The sequence below is a fragment of the Pelodiscus sinensis genome, chromosome 2 (assembly GCF_049634645.1).
Source record: "Pelodiscus sinensis isolate JC-2024 chromosome 2, ASM4963464v1, whole genome shotgun sequence".
In the NCBI taxonomy this organism is placed as follows: Eukaryota; Metazoa; Chordata; order Testudines; family Trionychidae; genus Pelodiscus; species Pelodiscus sinensis.
This window is the reverse complement of record NC_134712.1, coordinates 225,874,104-225,894,461: the sequence shown is the minus strand read 5'-3', so window position 1 is coordinate 225,894,461 and position 20,358 is coordinate 225,874,104. Positions and strand designations below refer to the sequence as shown.

The following is a 20,358-nucleotide window of genomic DNA, read 5'->3' as shown; positions in this document are numbered from 1 at the left end:
ATTATTCCTTAACTGTGTACTAAATGTGTTGCATGCATAGTATTCATTAGCACATTGTACTTGGCAATTTGGTAAAGTGTCACTGAAATAATTGTAAAACTGACGAGTAGTCCTGTGGCAACTTAGAGCAGCATTTCTCAAAGTCTTCCGTGGTCCCACTCTGTGAGAGCTGCTCCGGGGCTGCTCCGGTTTATTTACTTACTGGCTCCCATTGGCTGCGGTTCATCATTTGCAACCAAGGGAAGCTATGGGAAGCAAAGTGTCCTGGGCTGCTGCTTCCCACAGCTTCTCTTGGCTGTAAATGGTGTAGGGATGTAGTAGTTTAGTCTATCAACCAATAAGCAAAAGCTTATCAATTAATGTTAGAGGCTACACACATTTCACCCCTCCCCTGCCAGTAAATTTTTTTAGCAGGTTGGCCAGCAGCCCAGTTCAGTCCTGTCGTGTCTGGGACATACCCCCAGGGCTGGCCTTAGGCTGATTCGCCCAATTCCCCCAAATGGGGCCCCGTGCCTAAAGGGACCCCGCGCCCTGAACCCGGAAGTGTGCTGGGCGCCATGGGCGGCGAGTTAATATTCAGAGCCGGGGGCCCTGCTCCAGCAGTATGTGGAGCCGGGTCTCTCCCCAGCCCCCACCTGCCAGCCCCCCCGCGCGTCCTCCCACAACGTCCCCATTGGCCCCGGCCTGTCCCTGCCGTGCACTGCTCTCAGTGCGACTCCCCCTCGCTGGCTGCTGCTTCCATGCGTGGCGTTCTCAGGTGAGTGGGAGGACACCCAGGCGTGACGTAACGTCACGGCCCGGGACTTTAAAACTCTTTGGCGCCACGTTGCGTCGTGCGGCCTAGCTTCGGGTTCGGAGTCCAGGGCCCGACCGCAGACTGCAGCCCCGCAAAGTGGAAGGCAGAAGGTAGCAGAGGGGGAAAACTCGGGGGAAGGGTGGGAGAGGAAGGGGCTTGTGCGGAGGGGGGAGGGGTGGGAAAGGAAGGGGCTTGTGCGGAGGGGGAGGGGGAAGAAAGAGGAAGGCACCAAGAGAGTGGAGGAGAGACAAATGGCAGGGGGCCAAGTGCAGAGAAAAAGGGCAGGAGGGGAGGTGTCCGTGGGAGTAGGGACAGGGTGATGCTGAGAGAGGAGAGGAGAGGAAAAGGGCATTGGGGGCTCGAGGAGGGAGAGGTGCTGGGAGAAGGTTTGAAAGAAGGGGTGGGCATGAGAAAGGTGGGGATGAAGCAAGTCATGTGTGAGGGCACAGAGGGCAGGAGGGGAATGGGACAGAGAGTGGGCATCAGGGAAAAAGAGGGCAAAGGGGCCAGGGGCAGTGAGGGAAGGGGGAGGCACCAGGAGGATGCAGGGCTAAGGGTAGGTGAGGTGCCAGCCCTACTGTCTTTTCTCCTAACAATGTGCCTATTGTACCAGTTTGCAATGTAAAGGCAGTTATCCCTACTGGTTGTACTTAATCGCAGATACAACACTTTATTTGGTCTGCTCTGGGCCCATGAGCAGCGTATATAAAAGGCCAAGGAAGCTAAGCCTCCCCAAAAAAGGCTGACCATGCAGCGGGGAAATGCTGTGGCTAAGGGATGTTAAGAAGCGGGTATTTAACTAATCATGTCGACCAGTGTTTCTCAACCAGTGGTACAAGTTCCTTTAGGGGTACTCGAGAGAAATCTGGGGGGTACATCAACATAACTGAAATTTGGAGAAAACTGAATTTTTGTTTTAAGTTTTACAGCGTTTTATTATTTTTGTACTTTTTACACCCAAAATTTTCATTGCCTGCCTGGCTGCGATTAAGTTGTTTAAACAAATGTGTTGCAATGGTAGAAAAATATGGTGTCTGAAAACTGTAGGTACTGGGGGTAATTTTTTTTTAAAAGGCGGTACTTAAAAAAGGTTGAGAAACACCGATGTAGTCGATAGAATTTTTATTGACTACATGATTAGTCAATAGGGGAAGGTGCTCAGTTCCAGCTTGTGCTGGGCCCGGGAGCTACCCACTGTACCACTCAGCAGTTTAACTGTAGTAAGAGCTGGGTGGGCAGGCAGCCATGCTCCTACTACATTTAAAATGCAGACCTACAGCATGTTCCCAGTGAGGAGCGTAGGCACTTTTGCATGGCTCCTCAGCCAGTTGATCCATGTGTTGGACATCCCACCAGGGCAGATACCACCTTTTTGTAAGCAAATTACCAGTTGCTGGTATTTTCCTCTCCCTCAAGTGATGGATGCACTGTCAGTAATAAAGGCAGTCATATTTCTATGTTGGAAATTTGCAGGAAATCTGTTAGCATTCAAGTGATCCAAAAGAACTAATAAAAATCCCTGCAGCCTTGTTTCTGTTGAAGATAGTAAAAACTTCACTGCTCTGAGGTACACAGTTTTGAGTGACCATGTGCTTGCTCACTTCCCTATTGCTATTCATTCCATATTGTTGAGATTTTTGCCCATTTCTCTTGAATTATTGAGGTTTTCTCATTTTGTTTCTGCTAAAATCTAACTGTTGCCATCACACATTCCCTGACTAATGTATTCATCCAACATGGCTATGTCCAAATCAGCCTTTGTTCAGAAAAAATCTCCCATGTTGTTAATTTATCTATTGAGATTTCAAGCTTACTCTGATTACATAGTTCTACCTTAAACAGTGGTTAAAACTATGGCAGCTGCCATCTTTGCTAGTGCTTTCACTGTTGGTACCACTAATAGAACTGCACCAGTTTAACAATAGCGGGAAACATTTTCTGAAAGAAAAAAGGCTAATATAATCAATGTCTATGTAAAATCCATTGAGTTGCCATACATAAAAGATCAGCAGAGAATTCCTGGAAGGGAGCTCACTGTGAGAGTCCCTTGACGTTGAAAATGGCTATCCCAACCCTTATCTGAAATAATCCACCTTCTTTGGCCTTTAGGGTACTGATCAAAATCCATTAATGTGACTAAAAGGAAGGTTGAGTCTTGTAAAGTATATGACGGACTCTGGATTTTTATCTGCAGAAGATAAGGTTTTTCACTAGCAAAAATGGGGAGATTTGAGTTTGGTGGACTTTTTTTTTTTTTAATGAAAAGTTGATGGTTTGCTATTGCTGTTTTTCTCTTGGGTAAATAGAAGTATTTTTAATTATCTGATACCTAGGTTAGATATTCTTTTAATGTTCATTTGACAAAGTCTAAATAAATAGGCAAATCTCTAACCAGTCTCTGATATTTTTTTTATAAGATGAACAAAAGCTTAGGCTAATTGGGAACATTGGCTAATTTAATTTGCAGAACTAATTTTGAGGATTCAGTCTTTTTGACAGCAATGAGGTGGGATTTCTCTATTTTGTGGTCAGTCTTTTTTTTCTTGAAAGACATCTGTCCTTTGTTTTTTTATCTCTAACTTAAGAAAGAACAGTTTAACCATTCACTGAAACTTCAGACTTACCAGTTTTCAGTTCCCATATTTTCATACTTCTGCATGCAGAACAATCCTACTGTTGGCTCTTTACAGTTAGTAGAGAATGTGCAGATTTATTTCTGAAGATGTCTGTTAACAATCTAGTGATGAGATGCAGTGATCTAGCTCCTTCAAATCACATAATGGAATGAAGTTTCCTGGTGTATGAGTGGACATTACATATGGATTTTCTAAATGCAAATAAACTTTCCTCCTCTTAGGATCCTAGGATTTATTAGGCTTTTAATAAAACATTCCACAGAACAACTAGTTATTTATGGACCATGGACAGGTATCCCTTTTTCAGTTGTTAGCAAGCAGAAATACAAAAAAAAAACCCAAAACAGAAAAAAGTCGAAAAATACAGGTAAATCTCCTTGCTTCTAGTCACTGGGACAAGAGTTCTTCCTGTGGGCTCATTGGTCAGACTCTATAATCTCCCAGGCCTCATTCACAGAGAAAGGTAGCAGATACCATACCTCCTACTGCATTAATTGTTAGAGTAATGAGAACTTCAGAGGGGTAGCTGAGTTAGTCTGTAACAGGAAAAATTTTAAAAACAACAAATAATCTGGCAGCACTTTGAAGACTAACAAAATATGTAGATGGTATCATGAGCTTTCGTGGGCACAGCCCACATCTTCAGATGATACCATTTACATATTCTGTTAGTCTTTAGAGTAATGAGAGTTACTTACAAAGAAAACTCAGCTTCTTAACCGGTTATTCTCAGATACTTTTCTGCTGTAGGTAGAGGAATACTTTGTTAGTTGTCTGAACCTTAAAGGGCTAATACACACCATCCCATACACATTTTTGTTTTAGTTTTACTTTCTTTATTGGATTTGCTTCTTCTGGCTTTATTTATATATTGACTTGTTATTTTGGGCTTTAAACTACTAATTCTTAAGTGTGTCTAATTAATTAATGACATTGTTCAGACTGAAAAACACAATCTTCATAACTCCAGAACAACATATTTGAAGGCTCTTCTGTTTGGAGTTTCCATCTTCTACTTTGGAGAGGTCCACTCCTTGAACTTGTGGGGAAGAGCTATCCCTGCAAGGTTGGTGTGGATTGGTTCTTTGCTGATCTCTGTACTGTCGCAGACGGGACTGCCAAATAATGCTGAAAATTCTCTTCTATTTTGTTAATCTTATGAAATAATACATTTTGGAGAGAAAGTGAATTGTACGCTTTAGTTCTGCATGATGATGTAAATGAAAAATACATGTTTTAGGCAGGGGCATATCCATGGATTGGCCTAGGTGGGCTGTGGCCCTCCTACTTCAGATCCACCCCACCCTCTGTCTTGGCCCTTGCCCTTCTACACCCTGTGCTCCAGCTGGGCCTGGAGAGTGGTGTCAGAGTCTGCCCTATTCGGCTTGGACAGCATTCTTGCTATGGAACAGAGTTAGCTGCCATTTTTGCACAGAAACTCTGCAGTTTAGACATAGGGTTTGAGAGGTACTCGGTTTCTTTATAGTAGCATCAAAATTTCATGCAAATTGATAAAAAAATTATATTTGAAAAGTTAAAGTGCATCTGCCAATGAAAAACTACAACCCTTTCCCTCACAAAACACATTATGGCCCTTTGATATCTGTGTTAGGATCCTTTTCAGTAAGCAGGATCACTGCAAATAGTAGTAAGTCTCTCCATGAGACTACTAATATGATAGAACTAGTTCACATCAAGAAAGAAACCTACATTGTGAAGTTAGTGTTTTGGGTCTTTTTTAATTTTCCTTCAACCAGCTGGGAGTCTGAGACTATTGTTAATTATCTTACAATGGTATCTATCAGTTAATAATCAGAATCCCAAACATGAGAGGTGCTGTATAGTACAAATTAAAAAAAACCCCATAATCCTCTCACCAGAGCTCAACATTTAAGATTATGACGAGATGGCCAAGATGAAAGAAACAAAGGATGGTTTGTGTGGTTGGAAGACAAGGTAAAGGTGAAACAAACACATTTTGCAATAAGCAGTAGCTTCATCTTGTCACCAGCTTATATAATTTATAAAGTCTTAAGCATACCAGCACACAAATTATTCATCTTTTCTTTCTTCTTTAAAATGAAATATGATTGCAAAAGTGGCTTGGAGTTGGGTATAAAATATTTTTGCTGAGACATCTTTCATGGCTTTCTCGTTTTTCTTACAGCTTAGTTGTAAGTGATGATGATGTGTGGAGAGATCAGTTTTACAATGGAAGTGTTAAAAAAGAAAGAGGTAATCAATGCATTTAAAATATTCTCCAATCATTTTTTTACATAGTGCACTTTCCAAGTATACATTATGTTTAGAACAAAAATATGCACTGTATCATCTCATTTCTAGAGAGTTCTTTATTTAGATATATCTTTCCTCCTGAGGAAATCAGCCCTCAAATATTTCTTAATTTAAAATTCTTGTACTCAGGACTGCTGTTGGTGAAGTACACCTGATCTGTGTGTGTGTTTTCTCTTTCCAAATTTGATTGTAACCGCTGCAACAGATGAGGTGAAGGGGGAATTTTGATGGAGCTCCCCTCCAACGTTGTCCTCTTTTTGGGAACCTGAAATGTGGTAACCCTAACCTTAATTATTGCTACAAAATACTTTCTCTCTGAGTTAGGGAGAATGAAGAAGTAATGTTAAAAAGAGAAGCTAAAATTGCTTATGATTTTTATGGCAAATAAAAGTGCACGTGTTGGAGGAAAGGTTGTGGGGAAGGGTAGGAATAGAAGGGGAAGGAAGGTTGTTACCTCAGTACCTTCCCCTGGAAAAGGTTTCAAAGAGTTAATATACAACTTGCAGTATATTAATGCAATTCCCAAAGAAGACTTTTCTCCCCCCCCCTTTATTCTTTTAGTATGTATGTCTTATTTCTCAGCTTTAAGTTAGGTGACTATGGCCCTCCATAATAATCCTGATACATTCCTCTATTTGAATTAGCATTGCGTGACAAGTGATGCTGTTTCTGACAGGATGAGTTTTCTTGAACATTTGATCCATGCTTCTAGGCCTACATTTTCACAAGTGACTAGTAGGGATGTGAACAGGTAACTGGTTAACCAGTAAGCATCACCCTTAACAGGTGATGCTTACCAGGTAACAATTAACTGTTCCCTGGGAGCGGCCCATGGAGCATGGTGACTTGTAGGCTGATAGTCAGGAGCCTTGCGTGGGGCCGGAAATGGCAGCTGAGGCGGGGCTGCCACTTCTCTGCCCTGCACAAGGCTGCGACTCCCAACCCATGCAGGCAGGGAGCTGGCGTCTCACTGTAGGGTCAGAAGAAGCCAGGCTGGAGCATCCCCTGCCTACGGTAAAGGGGAGGGGAGATGCTCCAGTCCCACTGCCTGCCCCTGTTTAATCAGTTGACAGGTTAAACTTAATGTTTCACCAGTTATCCTATTACAGGGGATTTTACATCCCTAGTGAATAGAAAACCGAAATCACTACTCTTTTTTGAAATGTGGCCCTTTTCAACCTCTGATTCATTTCTTTAGTCTCTTTTTGGTTTTCTTCTTCATTTCATAATCATTTGCCCCTTTTTCTTCTTGGAATTAAATGCACAGTTTTCCATATAAGCTCCTATTTCTTTTTTAAAGGTTTTATGTATGTGTCATTTTCAAACAACTTAAACATTTAAGGGTAAAATATTTGTTTTAATGATGTACTCACACTCCTATTTGATTTTTATGTTTTATTTGTTTATGTAAAATGTGTATGTTTTCTGTATGTGTGTGTATACGTATATGTGCGTACGTGTGTGTGTATGTGTGTGTGTGTATTATTATGTGTTGCTGTAATACTTGTCTTAAATTTAAATAGAGTATCAGCAGGTTAACCTCCGTGTTTGTGTTTAAGGTGCAGTAGTCTTGCGTGTTGCCAAATCATGGTTTCGTATAGGTTCCTTGGAAATTTTAGCTCATTCTAGGGAACTGGAGTTGCAAAGGTTAGTAGGAAATCTTCATAGTAATTACATTAATTCTAATCAGTAAAATCTATTAAAAAATGTATGTACAGTAGTATTTTAGGAAGATCACTTATTGGATTGAGTCACCTGATTTTACTATTTTTTTATAAGGAAAGGAGTACTATTTAATAAACATTCAAATGCAAGATATTTTTACTAAGGGCTGCATTTAACTCATTGGGCTTGACCTTGCAAAAACATACATACAAGCTTAAATTCACACACAAGTAGTTCCATTAATTAAGCTTAATAAGCAGGGCTTGACAAACCGCAGCGAAATCTACTCGCCAGCCCCGCACTGCGCATGCGCTAGACCTGCATTGCGCATGCGCATGCGCATGCCGCTGGTGAACGGGGCGACTGGCTGAAATCTACTTGCCCTGGGCGAGTAGATACACTGATTTGTCGAGCCCTGCTAATAAGGATTAATTTTCATAAGGGTCTGGGTGTGCTAAATACTGGTTTTGCTTAAAAAACTCTTGATTCTTTTTCAGGACACTATTAGATTTTATCATACAAGAACATTTTCCATCAATCAACATGAATGATTCAAATAGATATCTAGTGAGTATAAAAGAGACTTTCACTTTGCATGAGTATTGTGAACAAAACTATAATTTGTTTTAAGTCATAAAAAGTAAATGTCACTGAAATGAGCTTGCTGTTTTTCTTCAAACAGGTGTTTGCAAATATTCTGTAATGTTTTCACAGTTCTCCCTTCAACATCAAGAGTGAAGATTGTCTTTCCCAGCCCTTTTCCTTTACATGAACATTTTTATGTTAAGCTAATTTTCCATTAACGTTGGTTCCCCTTGTGCCTTTCATATACTAACCCTAGACTAGTAATAGAGTGCAGGATCATGCTCTACCCATAACAAATGCAATATATTTTGATCATTACTGTAACACTTTTGTTTTAGCATTATCAATATTGCAACTGAATGTGTGTATTGTCACTCACCACTGTGTATTCTTGGATAAGATCAGCCACAATCTCATTGAGAATGCCATGTAAAATTTCTGATAGGCATGAAAATACATGCCCAAATATGAAAGAGAAAATAGAATATAGTGTACCAACTGTTATTTTAATTACATTATATATTCAATAACAAACTGTTTATTTGTATTTTTTATTGAAAGGGTTTGAAGTGAAAAATGTGTTTGATTTCAGGACTTTTTCTCTAAAGTGGTAGTGGAGACAGCAAATCTGATTGCATTGTGGATGTCTGTGGGCTTTGCTCATGGTAAGCTATGATAGCTAAATTAAATTTTTGGTGTAGTAATTGTAAAATATTATTGTCTGTCAAAAATCTCTTTACCCACAATAAACTCAAAGTGTTTTGGGTTTTTTGCCCCATTTTAAACTTTTTTAAAAATTTTAAATAAACACTGATACTCTCATCTGCTAGGCCCAACTTCAGATATTGCAATTTGGATCCACTGTTATCTTGGTCTTTCAGGAAATTTTCTGCTTTGATAAATCAGCAGTGTCTAGACAAAAAAAAAATTATTTTGACAATTTTATTTTTGTTGTTGATTAATTCTAGGTGTGTGCAATACAGATAACTTCAGTTTGTTATCCATAACTATAGATTATGGTCCATTTGGTTTTATGGAATCCTATGATCCAAGTGAGTATAGCACATGTATATGCTTTTTTGTAGGAAATTAAATTCCTTCTTATTGTGTTAAGTTACATAATTTTTGTATGCTCAGAAAGTCCCAACCATTATTAGCACATGGATCCTGCATATATGTGTTACATGTACATTGGTCAGAAAATACGTTTTGTGCATCTAGATGCTTTCTGAGTCAGAGACCAGTTTTATTGTGTATTACACAAGTTGCATTTTAAATGATATATTAAAAAACTTGCAAATAATGTCTATTACTACTAAACCTATTTCCAAGGAGACTCCTTCATACTGACTTTCATCAGATTCACAGATGCTATAGCCGAGATCCCAAAAAAATCTGTAAAACTCAAATACAGCTACAAGTATCCAAAAGTAAAATACATATATTAATTCCTATTAGGGATGTAAAATCCCAGTTAATCAATTAACTGGTTAAACTTTGAATTTAGCCAGTTAACTGAGTAAGTAGGATCCCTCCCCCTACGGGGCTGCTCCCATCCACACACTTCCTTGCCCAACCCCTGCAGTTAACTGGTTACCCATTCATATCCCTAATTCCTATATGTCATATTTTATTAATTTGGCTCTACAGCTACAACTGTTAATATGGGGGGATCAAACCTGCCCACTTATGATACTCTACTGTAAATCTTTCATTATTGAAAGCATGATTTAGATTACTTTCTCCATCTATAATTATTAGATGTATATCCAGAAAATGGTGTTCAGATCTATGTTACCTGAAGTTAGAAGTCACATCCTAGCTGGATGTCAGAATCAGTGGTGTTGAAATCACACTGTTTTCATAAAATTTCAACCTCAAATGATGAACATCTCTTGAAATCTGATCTTGTACACCTTAGGCAAACCGTAAAAAGAGGCCCTTTCTAGCTTTAATTCTTTCCTCAAAGTGAAACCAGAGGTGTGGATGTAGATCTGGGGATTTGAATATGTGTCTTGGCTCCTGAAAAATCACAGTTGTGAAGGTGGGCTGGAGAGAAGAGTGGGTTTGCATCCATAGTGTTTTGGGCCCCTATCTAGTAACAATCATTAGATGAAAGTAAAATTCCTATTTGACACACCTGCTGAGATGGTGTTCATAGTCACAGTTCTTGTTTCCTTCTGAGTCCTGGGACTGATCCCCATTAGTATTGCTTGTGATAGTAGTTTCTTCAGAGTGTGAAAAGGAGCATCCAGGATGACAGCTCTGCCCCGATAGGCACTGATCAGCAAAACTGGCCCTGTTCTGGATGGTATATGCTGCATCCTTTCTAAGGTTGATTCTGTGGTTTTATCCCTTTGGTCCTGTATGCACTATCTGCCTATTTGCCACTCTTTAAAGAGGATTTTCTTGTACTGAAATATTATAACTCTAAATATTTCAGAAGCATATATATAATAATATATATTGTGAAATAAATGTTAGGTTCAGAAAATTAGTGTCACTAGATTACTTAAAATATATGCATCTTATTTACTTAGATTACATCATAAAAAGATACTGCTTGGAAGTCCAGAATCTCTAGGCATCTAGCCATATGATATTTAATAGTAGCATTATTTGTGCTGAAACATTGTTCCGAGTGTAAAAAAGATTGGCAGTTTAAACATCTGAATTGATTCTGCATCTTGAAGTAGGAAAACAACACTTGCAATCATCTGGGTACTTGGGCTTTGAGAATGTAGTCCTTATTTTGGCAAATGTTAGATCTTGGGCTAATCCAGTATAAATAAATATTCTTGTGTTTGGAGTATTCCAATTTAATATTTAGTGCCTGCAGATCTTCTATGAATTTGCTATGTAAATATGAAAAAGTAGCCTAGTTTAATATTTTAATTTTGGTTATTTATTCTGATTAATCTGTTGTAGAAATACGTTTTGTTTCAAACAGATTTTGTTCCAAACACCTCTGATGATGAAAGGAGATATAAAATAGGAAACCAAGCAAAAGTTGGGATGTTTAATCTGAACAAGCTGTTACAATCTCTACAACCTTTATTGGGTCCAGACAAAGGCAGCTGTAAGTTATCCTTAAAAAAATTTTCACACTTAAAAGGAAGCAGAGAGATGTATTATAATGGCCATATGTGTAGGAGAAAAGGGGGATATCTTTTTAGAAAGTTTGATTTCTAAATCGAAAGATTTTTCTGGATATGTTATGGGACAAGACTGTTTTTAAACATATAGGAAAAATATCAAAATAGGGACAGGAGTGAAATCCTTCATAAATAGATATAAGACAGAGGAAGGTTTCACACTTGAGTGTGAAGCTGAATGTGTGTTTGGTGTTACTACTGGTTTGTAGGATTTGACATTTCCTTATTTTTATAGTGCTTCCCAGATTCTGGAGGGATACTCTGAGCATTATTATACCCAGTAGGTACTTTCATAACTCAGATTTTAAAGAAGCACATACAATAGAATATGGTTTCAGAACAATGTCTTTGATTTCATAATTTTTGTTACTACTTTCAGTTTTACAGAACTATTTAGAGCAAAATTGGGTCTCCTTGGGAAGAGTGAGGACGATAACTATTTGATTGCATTTCTTCTAAGAGTGAGTTAATTATTGGTAATTCTTTTGGGGATATTTGAACTGAAGTCTAATATATTAAAAACACTGATAGAAATATATTTAATTTCATTAGCTCATGGAAGATACAAAGGCTGATTTTACAATGACATTTCGGCAGCTCAGTGAGATTACTCAAAACCAGCTGAAAGAGCTCCATATTCCTCAGGTATTAATTAATACACGATATTTTACAAACATTTTACTGGACTTTAAGCTCACTTAGGGGAGTATGGAATAAATAAGCGAACATAGTAAAAACTGCATGAATCAAATTTTCAGTCACCACGTGGACAGTCACAGAAATACACATACAGCTTCTCTTGCATGAATGCTTGCATATATCATGTATGTCTTCTGAACCACATTAGACGAAAGGATTGCTAAGATGATGCCATCTCCTGACATTTTATTGCTCTTTTAAATGTATATTTTTAAACCGTAGAAATATTCATGGGAAAAAACCCCACATTTAGTGTAGTGATAGTTAAAAGCAGTTCTTCGTAAAATATATATGGTATCTTCAAAGTTTATGTTCTACAGCCTTTACAGACAAGGATTCTGCTACTGCAAATGTTTATTCAAGGCAGTAACTTTATATTTCTTTTTCAAGCAGTGTCCACTTCAGGTGAGCCCAGACCCTTGTACTTTTAATCATTTTTTTAGTGCTCATTGTCATTGGCATGCACATGTGACCTACACTTCCTCGGGCCCTGTTCCAAGGCTGTATAGAGCTGCATTGGGTTAACCTCCCTGTTTCCTTCTCAACCTCCTAGGCCTGACACAGAACATTAGAATCATAGGGCTCAAAGAGACCTAAGGAGGTCATCGAGTCCAGCTTCCTGCCCAAAGCAGAACCAGTCCTAACTAAATCAACCCATCCAAGGGACTTAAAAACCTCTGGGGATGGAAATTCTACTACCTCCCTAGGTGACCCATTCCAGTATGTCACCACCCTTCAAGTGAAATAGTTTTTCCTAATATCTAACCTAGACCTCCCCCACTATAACTTGAGACCATTGCTCCTTGTTCTGTCATCTGTCACTGAGAACAGCCTCTCTCCAGCCTCTTTGGAACCTCCTTTCAGGAAGTTGAAGGCTGCAAATCCTCTTCTCTTCTGCAGACTATATAAGCCCAAACCCCTCAGCCTCTCCTCATAGGTCATGTGCTGCAGCCCCCTAATCATTGGAGAAGCTCCACTGGACCCTCTCCAGTGCATCCACATCCTTTCTGTAGTGGGGTGGAGGGGCAGAACTAGACGCAATATTCCAGATGTGGCCTCACCAGTGCCGAATAAAGGAGAATAATCACTTCTCTGGATCTCCTGGCAGTACTCCTTCTAATGCAACCTAATATTCCATTCGCCTTCTTGACTATAAGAGCACACTATTGACTCATATCCAGCTTCTCATCCATTGAAATTCCCAGGTCCTTTTCTGCCGAACTGCTACCTAGCCATTTGGTCCCCAGCCTGTAACAATGCTTGGGATTCTTCTGCCCCAAGTGCAGGATTCTGCATTTGTCCTTATTGAACCTCATCAGATTTCTTTTGGCCCAATCCTCTAGTCTGTCTAGGTCACTCTGGAGCCTATCCCTGCCCTCCAATGTATCTTCCTCTTCCCCTACCTTAGTGTCATCCACAAACTTGCTGAGGGTGCAATCAATCCCCTCATCCAGGTCATTAAGATAGTGTGCATTTACTTTTGAAGTGTCTCATCCACATTACCTTTCTTTAGTTATTTTATTTACTTTTTATTTAGTGGGACTTTCTCTTGATCCCTTTTCCCTTTGGGGTAGGGAAACGTCCTGTGTTAGATTCTGCTACCCAGGGGGTTGGGTAAGTCAGGATCTCTGGGCTTCAACTAGTGTATCTCTTACCAGGGAGGCAATTCCATTCAGTGACTGGCATTTCTGTTATCTGTCTTGGCTTAGGGGAATATCATATCCCACAAAAGTGTTCCATCTGCTCAACTTTTAAGGGTAGGGCAAAAAAACATTTGGCGCTAAAACTGAGATGTTCAATGATGGCCCATTCCCTCCAATGGCCTCAAATCCAAGTCAGAAGAACCCTGGATGTCGGTCACTGAATGTACATAGTACCCTGTCAGTTTTGACATGTTCACCTTCTACCTGGGGTAGATCCACTGAGAAGGCCCATAGAAAATGAAGCCATTCTCCACAGAAAGGGTCCACTTCAAAAAGACCTCAATCCCTGCAGAGCAAAACTACTGTGAAGACTTTGCATTCCTCCTTGGGTGTGGCCGAAGCTCCAGATGCTCTCAGTATTGATTCTGTGCCTCGGGCACCATGCTCAGCAGAAGAAAAGCATGCCTCATCAAAGCATTCCTCCTTTCAGAGAGTAGTACCTACAACTCCTTTGGTAAAGTTGACGTCTAAGTTGGCTGCTAAGGCAGCTTCATTACTTGGAAGACACCATGCCTCGTATCCAGTCTCAGCACCCTCCAAGGCATCTTCATCGGTACTGTCTATTTCAACTAGAGTGAACTTACCAAAAGAGCATATACTAACAATGGAATGGCACCCTACTCTTCAAATCAACCTGGTATCACAGGAATTCAGATTCTCAAGAGATCTATTTGTTTGAGGGGCCAAAGCCTCCCTTAGTAGTGGGTACCAGGAGGTTATCTGTACCATGCAAAGCACAGTCACTGAGATTGGACCTTTCCCCAATACTACTTGACTTGCCAACATCTTGAGAGTCTACTGGTCCTCCCCCTTTAAAGAGAGAGAAATTTCCTCCAGTTTGAATATTTGGATATAGGGTTCCATAACACTTCATACAAAGTATTTCCATTCTGGCACTTATGACAAGAGAAGAGAGTTGCACTCGAGACTGGCCCATTGTACCCAAAGCTAGTTTGAGCACAAATGGTTGCCACCCTGGATGCCTTTTGGTCCTCTTCAGTGACCTACTGGGATCCATCAACAGTTTTCCCATACCCCTAGTCTCTCTTTCAAGAAATACAGGGAAAGAAGCTCCTGTACTCCAACTGCTCCTCCTCTCTTACCTGAGGCATGTTTGAGGAGCAGGAAGCCAGGGCAAATAAAGAAGTCACTTTCCCCAGATGAAGTTGTTATGCTTCCCTCACTTACTGTGGCTGATGACTTTTGACACTTAAGAGTTAATGAAGTGCATGGCAGATTCCTCCAGATTAGGGAATCACAACATACATCCTGGATATTCTCCAACGGGACTCCCTCTACCCAAGTTGCCTTCCCTACCAATTAGGCTGAGTTGGATCCTGTCAAATCCATCTGGAAGTTCCCTGCAATGATTCTGCTGATGTGCAAATGAGTGGATAAGAAATATTTCATCCTAGCTAAAGACTGAATTTCTGTTCACCCATCCAAAACCAAAGTCTTTAGTGGGGGAGGCAGTAAACGAACATTACAGAAAATATTGTGCTGAGGCTATGCCATATGATATGGGACCGTCTCTGTTCAATAGCTTCATCAACTATTTAGATATTGGCATAGAAAGTACGCTTATTAAGTTTGCAGATGATACCAAGCTGGGAGGGGTTACGACTGCTCTGGAGGATAGGGTCATAATTCAAAATGATCTGGACAAATTGGAGAAATGGTCTGAGGAAAACAGGATGAAGTTTAAGGAAGAAACAATCAGTTTCACACATACAGAATGGGAAGCAACTGTCTAGGAAGGAGTACAGCAGAAAGGGATCTAGGGGTTATAGTGGACCACAAGCTGAATATGAGTCAGCAGTGTGATGTTGTTGCAAAAAAAGCAAACATGATTCTGGGATGCATAACAGGTGTGTTGTGAGCGAGACATGAGAAGTAATTCTTTTGCTCTACTCTGCACTCATTAGGCTTCAGTTGGAGTACTGTGTCCAGTTCTGGGCACCATATTTCAAGAAAGATGTGGAGAAATTGGAGAGGGTCCAGAGAAGAGCAACAAGAATGATTAAAGGTCTAGAGAACATGACCTATGAAGGAAGGCTGAAAGAATTGGGTTTGTTTAGTTTAAAAAAGAGAACATTGAGGGGGGACATGATAGCAGTTTTCAGGTATCTAAAAGGGTGTCATAAGGAGGAGGGAGAAAACTTGTTCATCTTGGCCTCTGAGGATAGAACAAGAAGCAATGGGCTTAAACTACAGCAAGGGAGGTTTAGTTTGGACTTTTTAGTTTGAAAAAGTTCCTAACTGTCAGGGTAGTCAAACACTGGAATAAATTGCCCAGGGAGGTTGTGGAATCTCCATCTCTGGAGATATTTAAGAGTAGGTTAGATAAATGTCTACCAGGGATGGTCTAGACAGTATTTGGTCTTGCCATGAGGGCAGGGGACTGGACTCAAAGACTTCTCTAGGTATCTTCCAGTCCTAGGATTCTATGATAAGAACTAAAAAAAGTCTTGATCTGTTCAGCAGAAAGACCTACTCATCTATGACTCTTCAGTTTAGGCTCGAACTATCAAGGACTCATGGCTAAATAAAATCACTCAAATTATGCCAAATTCACCACCTTAATTGAGCTATCTACTGGCTGATCAACATGACCAGTTCAGTCCTCTTTGGATGCAGCCAACAATGCCACTTGATCCATCTCTAGGGCAGTAGTCATGCAGTAGACTTCCTGACTCCAGCTGTCTAGATTCCCAAAGGAGGCCCAAATCGTAGTTGAAGATCTTCTCTTCAATGGCCTCAACCTGTTTGCTGAGTCCATGGATGATTCACTATGTACTCTTAAGGATTCTAGAATCATGTTAGAGTGGCGAGGAGTCCTGTGGCACCTTATAGATTAAATGAAGTGTTGGAGCATAAGCTTTCGTGGGCAAAGTCCCACTTCATCAGATGCATGGGTCTTTGCCCACGAAAGCTTATGCTCCAACACTTCAGTTAGTCTATAAGGTGCCACAGGACTCCTCGCCGCTTTTGCAGATTCAAACTAACACGGCTACCCCTCTGATACTTAGAATCACGTTGAGATCCTTTGGAATTTGAACTCCTACAAACAAATGAAAATTTAGTGGATCTCAAGCTAAACAAAGATCCCTCCCCACTTCAATCTTAGAATTTGAGACTGTATCAAACACTCACGAAAAAGTTAGAATTCCTGGGGAAGAGATCACCTGCTCCTTCTGCACCTGCTACTGAACCGTCATTATCATCTAACTGTCAGTTTTGACGGACTGCTCAAGGGCCTGGAACTATATCTTATTATCAAGTTACATATACACAATTTTACGAACCTGCCACGCTTGAGAGAGAATCACATTAAACATATAGATTCTAGAAGTCATAAGATCAGGATATGCTGTCCATTTTACCTGTCTTTCTCATCCATGTTCAAGGGCCCTTCTCCTGACTACCTCTTAAAGCAGAAGGTTAACTTACTTCTCTAAATTGGTGCAGTTTCTATTCGGCTCAGAAGAAAGGAGTTTTATTCCAGCTACTTTCTGATCCCGAAAAAGAACAGATGGAGATCAGTTTTAAATCTAAGATTCCTAAACAACTTTGTCAAATTTCAAACATGCAGGATGGTGTGACTTACATTTATAATTTAGTGATTACAACTGGTAGATTGGTTTTTAGCCTTCAACCTTCAGGATGCATATTTTCATATTGCAATTCACCCATTTCACAAATGATTCCTGCACTTTTCAAGAGACCAGGATCACTTTCAGTATCATTTGCTCCAGCTTGGCCTTTTGTCTGACCCGAGAGTGTTCTTAAAGGTGCTGTCAGTGATGTCCGCTTACCTTTGACATCTGGGGATTACAATTTTTTTCTATGCCTGGACAACTGGCTACTTAAAGGTCAGTCTTAGAGTGAGGTTTTTGACATCATAAAAAGGATAAAATCTCTTCTATGAGCTAAGGTTGCAGTTCAACACTGAGAAATCCAAGTTGAACTCAGTACAAAGAATAGAGTTCATAAGGGCCTTATTGGACATTATATCAGTTAGAGTGAATCTTCCCTTCAGTGGATTTGTGACATTAATGATTCTTGTCTCTCAAATTCAGATCAGCCCACAGATATAAAAAAGAAGTTAACTTCAATTGCTCCAACACATGGCAGCCTGCACTTTTGTGATACAGTGCGCCAGGCTCTGCCGTTGATATTTCCAGGGGTGGCTCAGGACTGTTTGTTTATACACCAAACAAACACAACATGGACAAGTTAGTGTTGGTCCCTCTTCGGGTATGAGAGTCCCTGAATTGGAGGAGGGACACAAACGAGGTCTGCATGGAGATTACATTTATTCAGCCCCCTCCCTCTATCATTGTAATGACAGATGCAGTCCTGAGGAGTTTGGGGGGGGGGGGGAATATACTTGGAGACATTCACAGTCCAGGGCAAGTGGTTTTCCCAAGAGATATGATGACACATCAGTCTCATCAAACAGAGGGCTGTGAGGAATGCCTGTATCCACTTCCTGTCTTTAATTAGGTACAAATCCATAAACAGTCTCATGGACAACATAGTTTACATATTTTTTGTCAACTGATATGGAGGAGCCAGGTCCCCTTCTCTTTGTGCTGAAGCAGTAAAGCCAGTTGTAAGCTTATTTCAGCAACATATCTTCTGGAGATACAGAATCAGTTATTAAATGACCTCATCAGGCACTACAAATGGGCGTTGGATTATCAGATACTTGATCAAATGTTTTAAAGTTGGGGAATTAAAAAATAGACCTCTTTGCCACTGTGACCAACAAGAAATGCGAACACTTTTGCTCAAGGGTGAGATTGTCCTCTCTCTTTTTGGAGATGTCTTCCTCATTTCATGACAAAAGGCTTTCCATATATGTTTTCCTCAGCACTCCAATTTTAAAGGTGATCAACACTATCAAGTACAACAAAGCCATACTAGTCTCAGTGTGACCCAGACAGGTATAGTATCCTTTCCTGATTGACCTAGCCATCTGTCAGGTGAACAACCTCCAATCCATTCCTCATCTTTCTGAGGATGCTGGCTGCACTCTTTATCCCAACCTGAAGGTACTTCATCTCACAACTTGGGTCCTATTGGTTCATGGGACTACAGTTGATTTGTTTTGATGAGGTACAAGTATTATTGGATAATAGAAAAGATTCCACCAGATATGCTTACTGCCATAAATGGGAAAGGTTCAGCCAAAGAAGTGTTCCATCTGTTCATTCTTATCTCTTGATCACCTTTTAGAACTAAAAATGATAGGATTGTCTTTCAGTTCTGTCATGGTCCACTTGGAGTCTATAACAGCCTACCATTCAGCAGGTGAAGGCTTCTTAGTCTTTACCCATCTCGCAACTGTAAGATTTCTAAAAAGACTGGGAAACCTTTTTCTCCAAGTTAAGGAGCTTGCTCTTTTCTGGAATTTGAATTTAGTACTCAGGGAGTTCTTCCTTCAATTTCCTGCAGTGTGGAGAGCACCAAAAGTTGAGTTAAGGAACTTTGACTTCAGCTACACAATTAACGTAGCTGAAGTTGCGTATCTTATTTTGACTTTATCCCATAGTGTAGACATACCCTGAGACTGTTTGTGACTATTGTTGGTAGCTCCAAAGATTCGGCAATTTCCACCCCAGACACTACAGGTGGATTTCTGTTCTATCATATTGTGCTATAAATATTTAGAGTTGCAGCTTCCTTCTAAGCTGTTGGCCCATTCCATAAGATCTCTGTCTGCTTCCATGGCATTACTCAAGAATGGAAATTTGTAAGACTGGCACTTAGTCTTCTGTGCATACCTTTCTTAAGCACTATGCGCTGGCCCAGTCTTATCGATCATATGTTGCAACTGGAAATGCTATGGTGTCTTCAATCTTGGACTTAGAACCAAAGTCCCCTTCTCTAGCTTGGTTACTTTTTGATAATCACCTGAACTGGCTGTATTGCCAAGGGACAGTGGTTCTTCCATTAAGGGATTCGGAGGCAATAGGCACACAAATTGGGTGAAGGCTTAAAGATTTTACTAAGCAAATATTAGGTTACAAAGCTTAATATTAGCGTAAAATACAATGAAGCAAATCTTAGAATAAAATACAATACTTATGAAGTATTGTAATCAAACCTCAAAATAAAATGCAGAGCTTACTAGAACAATACAAAGCTTATTAAGCCTAAGCAAACCTTAGAATAAAATGCAGTACTTATTAAGAAAGTACAATACTTAAGTTATTAAGCCTAAACAGATATCAGAATAAAATGCAATGCCTACGTCCCTTCTGCTGCTGGGAACCCCCTGAAGAAGGATGGCAGACGGACCCCAGTGGCCAATGCGTAGCACCTTCGGCGGCTTTGGTCTGCGCCGAGGTTCCAATGTTAGGAGTATCCCCGGCACTTATATACTGTTAGATCTACAGTAATCACCCCTGTTGTTTTGATAATCTAACAAGATCGTTGATACATTACATATTTTTCCAGGGCAAATAATTAGCATTATCAGGTGGGAAACATTCAGCAAAGATAGCTATGTGATCTTCCCAAGCTCTCCTGCAATCCCATACCAGGTGCATGGTCTTGGGACCTGTCCCAGAACTTGTTGAAAGTCCTCAGTGCATCCCCACACTGTACCATCTTGAGCAAACAGCTAACTCTTTGAGTATAGCAAAAGAATAATAAGAAGCAAATAGCACAAATGGCTGCCTAGATCATCCAGGCCTGTAAGAAAATGCAGGCACAAAAGGAACGATTGTGGTACACCAACTAATTTCCTCGACCTCACAATCATCTTCTACATTTCCTCTACAGTGGCACACTTATAAAGACACTACTCAAAGAAT

At 40.2% G+C, this 20,358-nt stretch overlaps 1 protein-coding gene across 1 annotated transcript in view; it reads left to right on the top strand.

Annotated features, from left to right (window-relative positions):
• Window positions 1–20,358, top strand: part of LOC102448541 (protein nucleotidyltransferase YdiU) — a 41,962-nt gene that overhangs the window by 7,519 nt on the left and 14,085 nt on the right. Inside the window, 10 exon segments of the mRNA XM_006115281.4 lie at window positions 5,600–5,667; window positions 7,287–7,374; window positions 7,890–7,959; window positions 8,570–8,642; window positions 8,946–9,029; window positions 10,928–11,041; window positions 11,044–11,056; window positions 11,368–11,412; window positions 11,512–11,593; window positions 11,685–11,777. Coding sequence (XP_006115343.2) covers window positions 5,600–5,667; window positions 7,287–7,374; window positions 7,890–7,959; window positions 8,570–8,642; window positions 8,946–9,029; window positions 10,928–11,041; window positions 11,044–11,056; window positions 11,368–11,412; window positions 11,512–11,593; window positions 11,685–11,777 — 730 coding nt within the window.